Source organism: Apaloderma vittatum, unplaced genomic scaffold (assembly GCF_000703405.1).
Source record: "Apaloderma vittatum isolate BGI_N311 unplaced genomic scaffold, ASM70340v1 Scaffold41339, whole genome shotgun sequence".
Lineage (NCBI taxonomy): Eukaryota > Metazoa > Chordata > Aves > Trogoniformes > Trogonidae > Apaloderma > Apaloderma vittatum.
This window is the reverse complement of record NW_009734271.1, coordinates 1-16,991: the sequence shown is the minus strand read 5'-3', so window position 1 is coordinate 16,991 and position 16,991 is coordinate 1. Positions and strand designations below refer to the sequence as shown.

At 43.6% G+C, this 16,991-nt stretch overlaps 1 protein-coding gene across 1 annotated transcript; it reads left to right on the top strand.

The window, feature by feature from the left end:
- Positions 1-391: 391 nt before the first annotated feature.
- LOC104268591 (ATP-binding cassette sub-family G member 2-like) lies at positions 392-16,370 on the top strand. The gene is made up of 15 exons (XM_009876185.1): positions 392-604; positions 1,154-1,213; positions 2,470-2,584; positions 4,937-5,089; positions 5,812-5,969; positions 7,071-7,222; positions 8,113-8,229; positions 9,096-9,334; positions 9,899-9,981; positions 10,366-10,455; positions 11,759-11,883; positions 12,254-12,408; positions 13,724-13,813; positions 15,042-15,151; positions 15,976-16,370. The coding sequence occupies exons 1-15, from the start codon at positions 393-395 to the stop codon at positions 16,121-16,123; spliced, it is 2,007 nt and encodes a 668-aa protein (XP_009874487.1). The 5' UTR covers position 392; the 3' UTR covers positions 16,124-16,370.
- The last annotated feature ends 621 nt before the right edge of the window (positions 16,371-16,991 follow it).

Sequence of the window (16,991 nt, the reverse complement as noted above, 5' to 3'; positions counted from 1 at the left end):
TTCCGTGTTAAGCAAGATGGTGACCACCACAGATGGGTTTGGTTTTTATTTCATTAGATACTCTTCAAGCTAGCATCACTTAAAGAACATACATGCCTCATTCTTAAAGGCTATGTGTATTGTTCTAGATTTGTGGGTTTCGTGCCTTTTGGGACTACTGGATGTCTTCCAGTGTGGATGTCCATCCTGTTGGAAATTTGGCACATGCAAGCAAGGATTGGAGAAGTGTGCGTGAACTTGCTTTTCCAAGACACTTTCTGCAGAAATCTTTGCTCATGTGTCTCCTTCCCTGCATGTTTTTGTCTTCTTTGTCTTCGCAGATGGAAAGTGCTCAAAACGACAGTGACCTGAAAAAACTCCCTGCAGTGGAGTTTGACCTGTGTAACAAGGATATGATGGCAGACACGTTTGATCACAGCACTATTTCTATTGGAGAAGAGGAAGGAGTGGGCAATTTCCAACGCTCTCTTCCAACACAGGAGTCCCTCCGATCCCCTCGGGGCTCTGTTGTGAGTTTCCATAACATCCAGTACTCCGTTAAGCAGTCCAGTGGATTCCTGTGCAAACGGAAAACTGTGGAAAAGAAGATCCTTCATAATGTTTAGTAAGTACTTGCTTAAATAAAATACTGCAGGGTAGGAATTAATCTACGATTGTGAATCAGGACCTCAGTGTCATCTTCCAGATCCAGCTGTGCTGGTAAAGAAATGGCTACTTCCCTTCAGTCCACAGTTCATGTGAGCATTTTCTAATTTGCTTTCAGGGAAAATAGCAGGAATATAGATGGAGCAGTTTCAGGTATTGATCTGAGCAAATTAGAACTCTCAGATCTTCTGCCAGAAGATCTGAGAGTTCCCCTAACTATAGTTCAAACTGCTTTTAGAGGAATTGAGTGTCAGAGAGCAGTTGTGTCTTCTTCTCAAGCTCCAGCCCAGTAGGGAAGATGCTTAATTTCTGCTTTTTATGTCCAGCTCTGGGTCTGTTCTGATTGGCAGTCTGGGACAAGAAAGGAGAAGTGCTTACTGATTTAAGATTTAAGGAGAAGTTTTAATCTTGACGTTTTCCTTTCAACAGCATTTTGTTCACACTAACCTCTACTATAAGCTGCATGTGAGCAATCCTCCATTTGGAAATAACTCTTTCCTTCTTCCAGTGGCATTATGAAGCCAGGCTTGAATGCTATCCTGGGGCCAACGGGGAGTGGTAAATCTTCGTGAGTACTTTATTTTGCTACTTCAGATGGGCAGTTCAAAGAGGATTTGGGGTTCTGAGTGTTGGGGAAGATGTGAGGGATCTGCAGGCTCAGACCTTTACATGCCTGTGAGAAATCTGGTGATGCAGTTTGACCTTGTGTCCCAATATTGGCTTTGCTGGAGTTCTTGCAGCGGTGTCACACCCCTCATCTGCTCCCATTGGTGGCCCATGTTACTGCAGTCACCTTTGGCAGTGGCCTGAGTTAAGATACCAGGCTGAACTTGGGTGGCTGGAGCTCAGGTGTAGACTCTGTCCTAGACCTGTAATGGGATGGGGAGGGGGTGCAAGCTCCCTTGGGACATCATCCTTGGTCATCCCCTGTGAAATCACCACAGCAAGACTTTCCTGAAGATGATAGGCCAAACTACCAGGAATATGGTGTAATGTCAGTCTGTAGGATGCTCTGGATCCTCACCCCAATTTGGCTGTGGCCTGGTGATGGGGGTGCATATGTGCTTGTGTTCTTTGAATGAAAGCACAGAGAAATACTGCATAGACTATCTGCAGACTGTGCTGATGCTGTTTTCTCTCCTATATAAACATGGTAAGAGAGCTCTTCATCCGTCTCTGCCCCTGAGAATGTCAGAGGTTGACAAACATGGCCAGGATTGACACAGGTGTGTTTTTGTGGTGACCCTTGATCTTCCTCTCCAAAGAGACTGCTGGCTAATCTGTGTTTTGAAGAGCAGCACTTCGCCAGTGCGCTGTTTACTTAGCTAGCAGACAGGCTGGCCTCTGCATTGGCAGTAAGGAGATCCAAACAAAATTACTTCGTAGAATTAATCTTAACTCTAGTCTTGTTTATACCCATTTGGATTAATTTCCTTGAGATCAAAGTAGTTAATTCTGTGCTCCCCTGGCTGGAGAGCAGACTGCTGCTACTCGGCAGGGTTCTTTAGTCTCTGTGCATCTGAGGTTAGCTGTTAATAGGGAGACTGAGTTTATGGCTGTAGGGGGTTTACTGCTGTGAATTGTAGGGGTCTGTATACTACCATACTGCTGTGGCACACCTTGTGATGGAGAATTCTGTACCTATACTGGGCTTTTTGTACAAAGAGCTAAAGCCCCCGGTGCAGAGGAAGCCCCTTTTTTTGTCCTTTGGTTTGCACCATGCGGTGAGCAGGTGCTAACTGTGATCCTGACTGGTGGCACTCATCCAGTCAAAGGTAAAAACAGCTGTTATGGCAAAACCTAATGCCTGGTGTTTGTCTGAAGTCTCCTAGATGTGCTGGCTGCCAGGAAGCACCCAGCAGGCCTGTCTGGAGAAGTGCTTATAGATGGCATCCCACAACCTCCAAATTTCAAGTGCATCTCAGGATATGTTGTGCAGGTGCGTAACTGAGTCGAGCCTTGGGAGACCTTGGGAGGAGAGAATGCGTAAGATGAGCAAAGCATGAACTACCAGTCTAGGTAATTTTCAGTATTCCTTACATGGTTTGATTTGATAACTCAGATGTTAGTTTTAGTATTTTTCTGGAATATGGATCAAATGGTTACTCTAACCAAGTCAAGCACAGAGATGCTTGACTTCCCAAAGTTACCCAAACCACTGGACTGCTGTGGCTTGTTCCTTGGGCTCTGCTCTGAAGTACTAGCAGGGGTTTAGCAGAAATAAAAAGGTGAGGACAAAAACCCACAACACCTAAAATCTCTTGTTGTAAAACTTGTAAGCAGTTCTAGCTGGCAGAAGTATCTTCGAGCTATCAGAAAATAATTCTAGGAAGCAAATAGATCCCTGCTGTTCTTCCTCTGATTCTGTCTGGCTGGGACAGAGCTTCGTTCCACGCGGAGACAGGAAAAGCCGACTGAATCTGCGGAAGTGGGTGGAGGCCTGGGCCAATAATAGACCCTCAAAGCCCTGGGGTAGCTCAGTAGAAGGGGATTCTTGGCAGCCATATGAGCAGCTAAATCTGGAAACCATCCAGGCTTCCAGCTGCAGGCAGATGTGAAATAGGCAGCTTTTCTGAAAGCTGTCAGCTGGGGGCTCTGAAAGGATGCATGTGATTAGACTGATGCTGAGAATTGATCCTGCAGGTCAAAGATGCCCAAATCCTCAGTGTTTCATGAGTTGCTGTGAAGTTTCTAGCAAGTGGTCCCACTCTGAGATATTTGTGCCTCTCAAATGTCCAAAGCAACAAAACTTAACCTTAAAATGATAGGCAACTATGTGAGACATTAAATGGCCTCTCTCCCCTCCCGTCGCATTGCAGTGCTCCCTAGATCAATGAAGATGGCCCAAAGACTACAAACAACGCTTAAGGCCTAAATACATAAATAAGTATGTACTTATAGGGTGTTTTATGCAGATAAGCATATAGACATGCTAAGTCATGTGGTACCATAAACTGCTGGTGATCACTCCACTCATACCTTGCAAGCAAGGATGTCATGTCACAGTTTATGTTTGGTGTTAAGGTAACTTAATTTCACAGCTTAGTTTCCGATGTGGTGACCCAACAGCTGCATTGGTGGATCTGAGGATGGGGAATGGGAGGCTAGAGTGAGAGACTGAGGGTGCATGGGGAGGGAAGTGATGGTAGGAAATTCCTAAAATAGCTTTGGAAGCAAAGCCAGTTTATAGTGACACTACACCCTGAGTAATCTGTCACATACCTCTAGCACAGCAGGACCTTCAGTCATCCTCTGTTAACTCCAGTGTCAAACATGTTGGCTGGCACACCCTTTGTGTTGCTGATCAACTACATCTAATGTGGGAGGAGTCCCAAAAGAGGCAAAAATCTGCTGCTCTGCATCTTAGGGACTGTATCTTCCAAAAGAGCACTAGAAGTGAAAGGTGCCTGGTTAACAGACATCTTTCTCAGCAGCTGCCCAGTGTTGCAACCCTTCTCCCATCATATGGTGGGATGCAGGATGGGCTCGAGTATCACAGCAGGCGTGATGTAGAGGCATGGAGCTCTGTGTGGATCTGATGTCAACTCTGTTTGGCTTATGGTTGTTACAGGTTGGTGTAGGCTGCCCAGATGTTGGTCATTTGGATAGATTTGATTATTACTCAAAATGCACATGACTCCTGAAACTTTTCTAAAGGGGTAGCCTTTAGAATAAGGTATTGTGCCTAAGAATTGTAGATAGTTGAGACATGGGAAAAAACAGGAGCATCTTGGTGCAATATTCTTGTTTCTTTGATGAATTGCCAGTGAGGAGCTGGGGATAGCTCCTTGTTGGCAGCTGAACGCAGCAGTTGTTCTGGACCACAGCAAGATGTGGCTTATAACCAGGAACAGAGCTGACTTGGGTGACTCCCAGAGTGTCTTCACCTTGAATACTGAGCACTAGCAATGTCCATTGGCTTCAGCTGGACTGACAGATTTTTTACACTTTCAAAACCATCTCTCTCCTCTGCCTCCCTTTGGCTAGCAATAAAAATGCACATGCAGTGCAAAATGGTATTCTCTTCACTTGAACTCCCGAGCCTGAAAGCAGGCTGAGATGGTGCTTAGTGTAAGCTGGGAGCCTGCAGAGCTACATTCTCCCCTCAACAGGTACTAAGTGGCCTTGACTTTCATGTCATGTAAGTTTAAAAGCAGGGATTTTTCCCTCAGTCCAGTTTCCACTGTGATCCACAAACAGCTTATCCAGCAACTGCTGCTACAGGGACTCAGATCCTCAGTCAGGTAGCTGACGATGAGGCTTTCCAACTGTCCATTTGTGCTGCTTTCAGGATGATGTTGTCATGGGCACAATGACGGTGAGGGAGAACCTGCACTTCTCTGCTGCCCTGCGACTCCCCAGCTCCATCAGTGTTAAAGAGAAGGAAGACCGAGTCACTCAGATAATCAGCGAGTTGGGATTAAGCAAAGTGGCTGATGCTAAGGTGAGAATACCTTTCTCATAAATCATACTACCTCTGAAAACTGAACTACTTGAGTCTGAACAGTACGACATACATAGTGCAGCTACACTAAGGTAAGCAGGAACCTGACTAAATCATACGGCACGCAAGAAACCAGTCTCCAGCTCAGGAAGTAGCTTGGAAAAAGAGGTATGTGTGTTTGCTACTAAAAGGAGAAAATTTTGGACTATGTCCAGCACGTTGTATAAGTTCAGAGGGGAAAAAGTCGCCTAGTCATTGCACCTTGGAAAGCTGCTCAGTCACTTCCTGGCATTGTGGGACAAGACAGGGAAATTGATTTTGTGGTGCTGAAATCTGTGAGAGAGAGAAAACTGGGCTGTGATGGAGAAGTTCTGTGCAGAGCTTGTTCCTCCCAGCAGAATTTTTACGTTTGCTTCACTTATCCCACTTGTACTTGAGCAGCGCGCAAGCTACCAACAGAAGGCATCAATACTACCTCTGACTGCTGTGGCCTCATTCTGGCTCTGCCTTGTCAGTGTTATCCTTGTTCCCTGAAGTCATAAGGTGCCTGGTACCTCTGAAAATCAAGCTCTTGACTACTGCTACAGAGTTCCTCACACTGACTCAGAGTTCACTAATGGGACTCTGAAAATGAAAAGGACTGCTGGGTGTGGAGAGCCCTGAACTCCAGAGCATGCACCGAGTAGGTCTTGTTGCAAATACCCAATTTCTTCTGCTTGTAGGTAGGAACTGAAATGATCCGGGGTGTGTCTGGAGGGGAACGGAAGAGAACCAGTATTGGGATGGAGCTCATCACAGAACCACCAGTGCTGTTCCTGGATGAGCCAACAACTGGCCTTGATGCCAGCACAGCCAATGCAGTCCTCATGCTCTTGAAGAAGTAAGAGTCAGTTCTTCAAATTTTCTTTGCTGTGATTTTTCTTGTCGTCTCATTAGTAAAAAAAGGAATGCTGTTACGACTGAGTAGCTACAGTGCTCTTTTTTTAAACTAAAAAAATCTAGACAAATAGACTCAGAATTGTTTATTTGGGTCTTATCCAAAGCATTTTGAAGTTGATGGGAATCTCTCCACAGCAAGCATTGGATTTGAGCCCAAAACCCAGATGTAGCTTGGACAGCTACCCTGTGCCAGAGAGAGGGGTGGACTGGGAGGTCAGGCCTTGTAATAATAATTTCTTGTCCCTCCAGCTGAGTCTATTACAAAGTCTCTTCCTCCACTCTGGCAACAGCCTTGAACTCAGATCAGACTTCTCCAGCAGATATACCCTCAGTATCTCCCTCAGTGTTGACCCTCAATATTTACCTTCATCTCCTGTGTTTTGGAGATGAACTGTCTTCTGGTACAAAGAGGACCAAACAGGGTTTATTTAATAAGAACAAGTTCTTAACCCTCCTCCTGTAGCATATTTTCTGGTTTTGCTTGTGCAACATTTTGCTGTGCTGTTTGTGGACAGAGATGATCAGCAAAGATACTTGCTGGGAATCAGTGCTAAAATACTTGAAAGAGCATCTGGAAAACCTGAAAGAAAACTAGTTTTGACTTTTCTAGAGAGTAAATCATCATCAGAAGAGCTAAGAGAAATCTCAGCTGGCCAGAGTTCCACAACGTACTACATAACAGTACTGCCATTGAGTGCAGTAGGACTGTTCCAGTTAGTCAAGGTGACGCCTGGTATAGAAAACATGTAAGGAGGGTTTATACACACCTTTAGCCTCAACGTTTGCTAGCTACAGACATCATACTTTGTCTACCTGAACGGCAATAACAGTCTTATAATGACAGGTGCTGTCTTCAAGGTCTTGCAGGCAGCATCTGACATGGTGACAGAGAAGGGGGAGCTACAGCTTTTCGGGGTAGTGACCCTGAGAAGTTGGCAAATATTCACCTTGGATTTGGATTCTTATTTTTTGCTTGGGTTAACATGACCTTTCTGAAATATAAGGTGTAGTGTATTTGAGAAACGTTTTGTTTCTATTTCAGGCTCTCAAGAAGAGGGCGAACCATCATATTTTCCATCCATCAGCCCCGCTATTCTATATTCAAGCTCTTTGACAGTCTAACATTACTAGCTTTGGGAAAGGTGCTGTACCATGGTCCTGCAAAGCAGGCCCTGGAGTACTTCAGTTCTATTGGTAAGTCACCTGTGCCAAGAGCAAAGGCAACTGGCTAATGAGTTTAACCTGTGGGTAGATTCTTACCCTAGCACTGGATGACAGTCCTATGCTGTTTAATCACTATGATACTAGAGGCTGTATACACACAGTCTTGAACAGTATTATGTTAGAACAGAAAAAAAGCAAAACAATAACCCCAAAATCTTTTGGACAACACAGAGCATGGCTCTCTTCTGCCTTTTTTTTGCCTTGCATCAAGACAAAACCCCAGAATTGCCTGGACATTTAGAAGCATGATGCGTAACAGACAAGATGATGCTTGTAGTTCTACCAGGCCTGTGTGGCAGACCCAGTGGGTTTTGAACCACAGGCTGCAGATTGGCAGCAATCTGTAGGGGCTGGTCCAAGAATCTGCACTAGTCCAAATGCAGATGGGCATCTGAGAGGACAAAAATTATGGTGTGCGTTAAGATGGGTTAATAATTGTTTGGTGGCTGCTCCCACTCCAGATAAGCAGGATATGGGTTTCTGACCATAGAAGATAGAAAAGTGGAGTGAATCTCCAATATAGTCTAAATGCAGCCACGGACACATTGGATTGTAAACTCTGGAAGCGCTGGAAAGGAGCAAGAGTTGTCCATGTTGAGCATGTCCATGAAGCAAGTTACAGATTTCTTCTCACTTGAAATCAGTGAAGAATAAGCATCTTTGAAGCTCTGTGTAGATACCTCAGATTCACCATCTTCTAAATCCAGTCAGGTTTACTGCTGTAAACTAATGCTCATGGAAAGCAATGAAGTTTTCTTGTAACAGGATTGTGTACGAGTGATACAGTATCAGACTTTCCAAGCTGTGCTCTGTGTAGTACAAACATGTTGCATGTGTGGTTTTTGTATTTTTTTTTTAAGGATATGAATGTGAACCCTTCAACAATCCAGCTGACTTCTTCCTTGATATCATAAATGGTGATTCAACTTCTGTGGCAGCACGCAAAGAAGATCACAGACCTGTGGACACAGGAAAAGGTAAATTGTGAAGGAGAAATTCTCTGTTGACTGGTGTAGAGAGAAGTTGTATGTGGTGATGGCAGGCTGTTATTCTGTGGATTTCTTTCAGTCTAAGGGCACTTCATTATCTTTTTTTTCCCCTACTAATAGATATACTTATCTTTGGGCTTCTTTAAAGACCTCGTAAAACTTTTAAAACTTTTTTTTTCCTTCAGTAATATAGGAGAGCAGTTATAAATATCAGTAATTTACAAAACCTGTGTAGGAAAGACTGAAAAACTAGAATCACTTAGTCTCAAGAGACATCTGACAGAAGACAATTTTTCAGTCACATAAGAGGCTGTTGCAGAGGAGACAGCATAGATAGGCTAAGGAGTAATGGACTTATGGGGCAGTGAGAAAGGTTGGAACTAGATTAGAGGACTCCAACAATATTGTGAGTGAAACACTGGCAAATATCTGTTTGGGGATGCTGTAGCATATCCATGACTGAAGGATTATAAGGGAACAGTTTTTGTAATGGTGCTTTTGGGGGATGGGGAAATGGATGAGAGCAAACATCGATTTCCCCAAAATTCAATGAAACAAGGGGTTTTCTGGTGCCTCATTCTAAGAATATGGTCATTTTTTGTGCCACAAAGAACAGACAGACTATCAAGGTTTGATTAAAACTGTAGGGAACCCCCCTCACTCAAGCTAGCCTGTTAAGCTCAGAGCTAAGGCTTGAACAATTCAAATTCTCTGGGCGTTCCTGCTTTTTTTTATTCTGCCTCCAAAGTGTCTGAGCATGTTGATGACCATGTGTGAAGGCAGGGTTCATGGGGAATCACAAAGCATGTCTTGTCTTTCTCACTCAGAGGTGAGCAGTGAAAATGGAGTGGCAGAAGATAACCTGGGCAGCAACGTGGTAGATGTGCTGCACCAGAAATATCTCAACTCCAGCCTGTATCAGAGCACAAAGGAAGCACTGAGGAAAGTGGAGCTTGGACGGGGAAGCAAGCAGAGAGTATCCAAGCAGGAGCATGAGATTACCTATGCAAATGGATTCCTCACACAGCTGTACTGGGTGTCCAAGCGCTCCCTAAAAAACCTCGTCAGGAACCCACAGGCGTCCTTTGCACAAGTAGGTAACAATTGCTACAAGTCTTGGATTCCCTCTGCTCTCAGTCCTGCAATCTACAGTTTTTAGGAGACACTTTTGTTTTCAACGGCGGCTGGGTAAACAGGAAAGTTCTGTGACACTGCCACTTAAATGAAGTGAGATCCCCAGCTACCTTTGTTGCCTTTGAAAAAAAAAAATCTCCATTTTATTTTAGCACCAGGACTACTGCACTGAAGATTGGGGTGTGGGGGAAAATGCTCTGTTTGCTGGTTCACATGGTGAGCTTCTAGGGTGATGTTAATTTTGTGTCTCAGTTGAAATTGTAAGGTGGGTTATTCATTGAGTGTGCTTCTACTAGCCTTTCCCAGCCAAAGAAGATCAGAGGAAGGAGGAAAGTGAAGAGGATAAACTTGGAAAATTTGCCATAAGGCTTTTAATTGTGTGTGCTGCAGGTGTACGTTGACTCATAACAGTAAAGTTTTAGGCAGGTGTGAATCTTAAGCTCTGTGTATGCCTTAATAATAAGTTTGTCCCTATTTACTTATCTGAGGGACTCCTTTTTCTCTCTGTTCTTTCCACTTCTAGATTGCAGTGACCATAATTCTAGCCTTGGTTGTGGGTGCTATCTTTTTTGGTGTAAAATTGGATCGAAGTGGCATTCAGAATCGGTAAGTTGGAAAGCCACAGCTTTGCTTATTCTCCTGTCTATAGCAGACAGGTTCCAGCCACAGGGAAGGCCTCAGGATCCACTTGGACCACAAAGGACGGTTGGGGTCACAAAGCCTCAATGCGCTGCAGTATTGTATTGCTGGAGGTCCTAAAGAAACTGCAGTTCTGTCAGGCTTGTACGTATGTACAAAGGAGATGTGAAAGGGAAGATAAAGGAATAAACCTGGTTTTACAGCTAAGATCATTAGTAGCACAATTAAGTACCTCCATTCTGTGGATGAGGACAGAAGAGCAATGGCTTGATGGTATGGTGATATCTAAGGCTGCCAGTGTTGATCTAGGCTGTTTCCTCACTTTTTGACTGTTCTTGTTTTGCCTTCTAGTGTTGGATCTTTGTTTTTTGTCACCACAAACCAATGTTTTTCCAGTGTGTCTGCAATTGAGCTGTTCATCAGAGACAAGAAGCTATTTGTGTAAGTAGTGAGGCACTTACTTAGACGGTCTCATACCCTGAAGTGAGGCTAAACAAAATTATTTCCACTAAATACTTGGTTGCTCCCATGCAACATCAGATTGCAATAGTAATGCTAACTTGATCTGTAGAGAAGGGAGTTGAAATGCTAAGAGGTGAGGGAAGGGGGGAGAAATAAAATGCTTTTACTTGCTTGCTGTGTCACAGTTTGAGAAGTGCTTTTCCTATCCACTTTTGGTAACAAAGTCTGCATGTGAATCCTGCAGACCGTGAGACATGCCTGCCCTCTTGTTGCTAGGGTTGAAATGCTGCCTTGGAATGGTTATAAAGTGGTAAGACTGTGCAAAGATGAAGGGAGAGTTCTTGGGAGAGTTTTGCAAGGGATGCTCAGATGAAGAGGGCTGCTGGCTGGCTTACGAAAGCTCCCTAATAATCAAGCACATCTCTCCGTCTATATAGATATATTTGTATATGTGTTTGTATGTGTGTATATGTATGTAAATACATGTATATATTATATACACACATGTTTATATAAATATATGTGGAAAATGTATTTTGGAATAGCCTCCAGTTCATGGAATGAAAGGGTAAGAAATAGATCCTATGTGCGATAAAGAAGAAATTGGAGATCAGTGCCTGCAGTGCACATGTCCACCCACAGGTTGCTCAGAGAAGCTTAATATTGCCCCTAACAGCTATTCAGGAGTGAATTTCCCCCACACTGACATTTCTTGCTAGACTGTCCTGCTTACCAGCTGCATCGATGGAAATTTTGGCACCTCACCAATCAAAGCATCTTCTCATGAGCTCCGTTTAAGCAGCAAAACAATCATAATGACACTTAATTGCCCTGTGGGCTGGAGATGACTTGATGTCCTAAAGGTGTTTTCCCGTTGTTGAGTGTGCCTCCTTCTTCCCTGGAAGCAACTGTATGAGTTAGCTCTGGATGAATTGTTCCTTCAGTTAATAGCAATCAAATACTTTCTCATGCTCCTGTGTTACAGACCATTCTCTCTGAAAAGCAGTTTAAGAGCTTTTTTCCAATATGTTGCTTAGCAGTCACATAGCCTTTCAGTCACTTTCATTGGAGAGCTCCAAGAACAACAGCAGGGCCTGTGAGATAGATCAGCCCTTACTTTACGGAGTGGGAAGTGATAGCACAAAGAAAATACACAACTTGGAGAAGGATTCAGTGGTAGAGAGAACAGAAACTAAATAAGGACAAACCAGACACACATGCTGAGCCTGCTTCCTAGGTAACCTCTAAACCTGTACAACTCCCCTCCCTCCTGTCCTCGCAGCCATCAGTATACCAGTGGATATTACCGTGTGTCTGCCTACTTCCTGGCCTTGATGATAGGAGATCTGCTGCCCATGAGAACTGCTCCAGCCATCATATTCTCATGCATCAGTTACTGGATGATTGGTAAAGAATTGATGCTTTCGTTGAACCTGTCATCTTTCCAACACATTTGATTTTCTGATGTAGCCAAAGTTTAATTCCTATATCCATAACATGAAACTAGTTGAACTTTCAACTGATTTAAGTGCTTGGCTTCATAACTTTGGAGGACTCTGGGGCAGGGGCAGAGACATCAGCAGTCTTAAGACAGGGACCTGCTTGACCACATCTTTTGGTAATGCTCTTTGGGCCTTTGGAGCACACATGGTTCCTGCCAACTCCAAACCCGGTCTTTCTTCCTGCTTTCCCCGTCTTATATAGGAGTCCAAGAGTACCTCTCTGGGATTCATAATGTGGTTGTTTACTGGACTCTTTCATTTCTGTTTCTTGACAGGATACCAAGCTGTTACAGGCCGGTTCTTCTTCTTCATGCTGACCCTGGTGATGGTGTCCTACACTGCCACGGCCATGTCTCTGGCTATCAGTGCTGGGATGGACGTGGTGGCTGTGGCCAATCTGCTCATCACTATTTGTTTTGTCCTGATGCTTGTAAGTGTATAAGGGTGTATGTGCTCCTTTGGTGGAGGAGAGGAAGCAGCTGAGACAAGCTGAGAGGACTGGGTTGAGCCAGTCCTTAAGCAGGCTGAGAATCCACAGTCCAGTACCATGTCAGCTCCATGCCTGTGATTTTATTGTCACTTGTACTTCTGCCAACTCGTAATCTAAGGGTCAAATCGTTGCTCAGGTGCAGTTCAATAGGTGTAACGACACCAGAACTTTGCAAACAGCGTGCCCTCCAAAAGTGGTGGTGTTTTTAAACTTGTCCTTAAACTGATTTTAAAAAAATCTTTCATTTTCAGTATTAGAATTCTAAATGATCAACTACATCATTTAATAGGAAAAGATCTGGAAATAAACTTTAGATTGATTGATTTTATTGCATTATTTTTTGTTGCCCAGTGGGATTAGCAAGAGCATACACTCTCTTTATTTTAATTCACTGTTGCCCTTGAGTTCCAGAAATTATTTCAGTACTCTTCTTCAAGGACTTCTAAGGAAGAAAACAAGTGAGAAAGGAACGTTGACTACTCATAGATGAGGGATGTGATGAAACTTCTTGACTGTGAAACCTATCAAGTTACCTTAGAGTAAAAAGTGCCTCCTGTCAAGTGATTCCTGGTAGCTCTCTGCATACATATTCTGAGCCCACAACGCATCCCTTATTTTTCAATTTGCAATTTATCCTGCTTTTGCAATAAGCTGAGTGATTGTTCATCACTTCAAATGCTCGCTATGGGTGAGAAATGTGCATGTGTAGCAAAGAGCAGCTGATGTACGTTGAGTTAAGGAAGGGCACATTCATATCCTGAAAGAAGTGTAGACAGAAAAACACTTGTGATGAAGCACAGCCTGAAGCATCATGTTCAGCTATGAAGTCCAGTGGTGCTAAGAAGTAAAAGAGCTAACTTTGTTCCAGGCAGGAGAGAGCACAGAAAAAAGATGCAGGTCAGAGGAGAAAACTGAAACAGTAACAGCTCTTAAGGTTCCCTGTGGTTTCCTTCTTTAGCCTCTGGCTAGCTCTGCCATAGGACACAGTCCTTTGGAGTAAGAAGTTGTTCGCATTCATGCTTCTTAGATTACATGTGGCTGTAGAAAACCTTTCTGACCTCTTCGCAAGCAGTTCAACTAGAGTGCTGGGGTGTGCTGTTGGGCCAGCTGGAAGCTTTGAACCCCATACCTGTAGGCAGAGGCATGGCAGGAGTCTGTCCTAGTGCACCCTCTGTAGGCAATATCTCTGCAGGAATGGCATTATTTGCAGTTAAGCAGTGTTTGTCACTCGTTGGTCTCTTCTGTTCTATTGCAGATCTTTTCAGGCCTCTTGGTAAATCTCCCTTCTATAATGGGTTGGCTGAACTGGCTCCAGTACTTCAGCATCCCCCGATACGGCCTCACTGTGAGTAAAAAATAGCATTAGTTTCCTATAAGTATAATGTGGCCACACTGCTGCTTCCTGGAAAGGTTTTGAGTATAAAAGAAGTTATCTCAAAAGTCAGATTTGGTTTATTTCCTTGCACAAACATGGTAAAAGAAGAACAAACCATCCAACTCCAAAAAGGAAGCAAAAGCTAATCTCTAAGGGAGACAGAAGTCTCCAAGACTGGACAAATCCTTTGTGCCACAAAATGAGTGCTGCTTGGACAGCAGCAGAAAGAGCTGTCCAGTGAAGCAGCAATCCTAGCCTGAGTAGTTGATCCTGATGGTTTAGAATAAAGTCAAGTATTGTGTGACCTCTCTGGAGGCTGCTGTTTGGGTAGCAAGTCGGAGGTTATTGACTATCCAACTGGTTAAAGGATTTAATATAATGTCTAATTGCCTCAGTCTTCAGTGTGATTTTCTCTGAAGTGAAATGTGACTTACTTGCATTTCTGAGTAAGGAGCTGGGGTACCAGAAACTGTAAGGGTGCAGCCACTTGAAACAGAGTAACTAGACATAGTGGGTCACTCACTGGTCACAGGTGGGAGTTGTGCTTCCATCTCCTGTCTTCATGCTGACTAAGGCTGTTTGGGAGGAATAGTCTCCCACCTTGGACTAAAAATGAGTGAAACAAATGCCAGAGCTGGTGCAGGGTGTTGTGAACAAGACCATATTGACCAGCAGTGGAAGGAAAAGCTAGGATCAGGGAGGGGGGAAGATGTGTGACACCTCCCCTCTTCGGATATTGCTGAGATATTTTATCAATGTTGCTGAACGTGGAAGTGTCTCCTGAGATTGCAGTCAGCCCAGGCTGCCAGTGCAAGGGAACCCTTCCCCTCTTGCCTTGGCCATCTGCCTCAGTGTGCTGGTGCTGGGCTGTCTGCATGCAGCCACAGGGCTTTCTGGGTTTGTAGATGAAAGTGGATGAACAGGAACTTGTAGCTGACAAGGCAGAAACCTGTGGCTAAATCACCAAAATCTAACTTCAAAGCCAAAGACTCTGACACTAAACCATCCTGCATGTAGAACTTGGAGTGGTTCCTGAGAAAGGCTGTGGTTAAGAACTTCCAATACAAAGGAACATAAACATACAATTCCAAGAATGGTGATACATGTCTTCTACTAATCAAGTTCCTTTGGCGTATTTCAATTTCAGCACCTCAGATCACTAACTCTGTAAAATCCTGATGTCTGCCCCTTTCCCTAGGCTCTTCAAGTGAATGAGTTCAGAGATCTCTACTTCTGTGGTGAGAATCCAAATGTTACAGCATCTGTGGGAGATGCAGGCAGTTGTCCCCCTGATATTTCAGGAGAAATGTAAGTCTCTAACTCATGGTGTTTCTTGGGCTTTGAACTGTGATGGCTTGCCTAAAGAAAAGTATGACTGTTTCAAAATTGTACATAATTCACAGAAAACCACTCACAGGACAGCCTCAGTAATATGTCCAAAAATAACATATTTTAGGATTATATAGTAAAACTTCACAGTTACTCAGGAGTGAAGTAGGTATGAAACTCTACTCCTAAAAATAGGCAGATGAGCTGAATTAAATTTTGGTTTTGATAGCCTAGCCCTGGCTTATCAGTGTTCTTAAACCCAGGGTCACTTAGCAATAGAAACACAATATGTGGACAGCTATGAAGTTGTTGGGAAGCAGTAGACCCATGACCAGAAACATGCCTGCTCCTCAGAGCTCCCTGCAGATACAGCAGAGAGCCAAGGTACCTATCTCCCAGTGCTACTGCCCCATTTGAAATACTCTTGACTATCGATACCTTAAGTTGTATAAGTGCAAGTATTTCATGACACATGCTAGAGGACTGGCAAACTGAAATTATTGCGGGGACAGTGCTAGAGTGCTGTTTCCACAGGTTTTAGAACCTGTGCTATGGGCCTCCAGTTATTCCTGTGTGAAACTAATGCTTTTGTACTTTGATACTCCTGGAAAATGATGAGAACCAGAGACCTAGATTTGTCCCTTAAGCTTTATTTTAGTGATAGGTTATGAAGTTAGTCTATTTCTGTCATCTATTTTGCAGAGTTGATAGCAGAAGAACCTTTCTGGAACAGGAATAAAAGTAACTACCTGAAGACTTGCACCATATAGTAACACCAACATCTGCCTTATGTTTTTCTGCAGGTGTTCTGGTGAAGCATACCTCTGCAGCCAAGGAATCACACCTACCACCTGGGCAATGTGGGAAAACATAGTGGCTCTCTTCTGCATGACTGTTATCTTCCTTATCATTGCCTATGCAAAACTCCGGTTTATGAGAAAGTTCACATAAGAGTCCTGTGTTGCCTTGCTCTGCAGCTTCTCCGCTCTTAAAACTGCAAAGCTTGTTAGGGCCTACTGGAGACTGCCAAAAGATTTCAAGAGATTTTACTGGACTTCAGATAGGAACCCTGTCCCCCTGTTTCTGGAGCATGATCTCCACATGATTGTATGATTTTGGTTTTTAAGAAGAAATGAATTAATGTACATCGCATAAGCAATTTTTTAACTTATAACTTTTTATAAGAGAACATAACTCTGTTATATTCTTAGGCACCTATCGATCTATGTATTGTAAAGTATTATTCTTCAGTGGCCAACTTATACAGGAGATGTTCAAAGGGAAACATTTTCCTTTTGAATATGCGAGCTTCTCCATCGCAAGTTATGTAAGGCGATGGTGGCATTTTTGCACTGATGCATTGTCCCTTGTTAGTGCCTGCCACATCTGAGGAAAGCCAGAGACTATTCATGCTGTGGGGGAGACGCATTTGAGTTTGCAGTCGCTGCGGGGAACCAACCAGTGCTCCTGGCCAAGCAAGAACACTTCCGCTGCTAGTAGCATCTCAATGAAAGCTACTCTCAGAAACAACTTTCGTTTGATTAAAAGCTGAACAGCAGTGGGGTGAGATATCTCATCTCAGAAACGTGAGAAATACATACTGGTGTACTGTAAAAAAACCCCAACAAACCACATAATTTCCCCCACCCACAAAAAAAAACCCAAACAGCAACACCAACATTTACTACTTAAGAGAAGGGAAGGAAAGCTCTTTTTAAAATAAAAATTTGTATACTTCGCAACGGCAGATTTTTTTAGCGGCGTTAATGCTTAGCTGCAGCATCCTCATATAGTGCTAATGACACTGTGGGATGAAAAA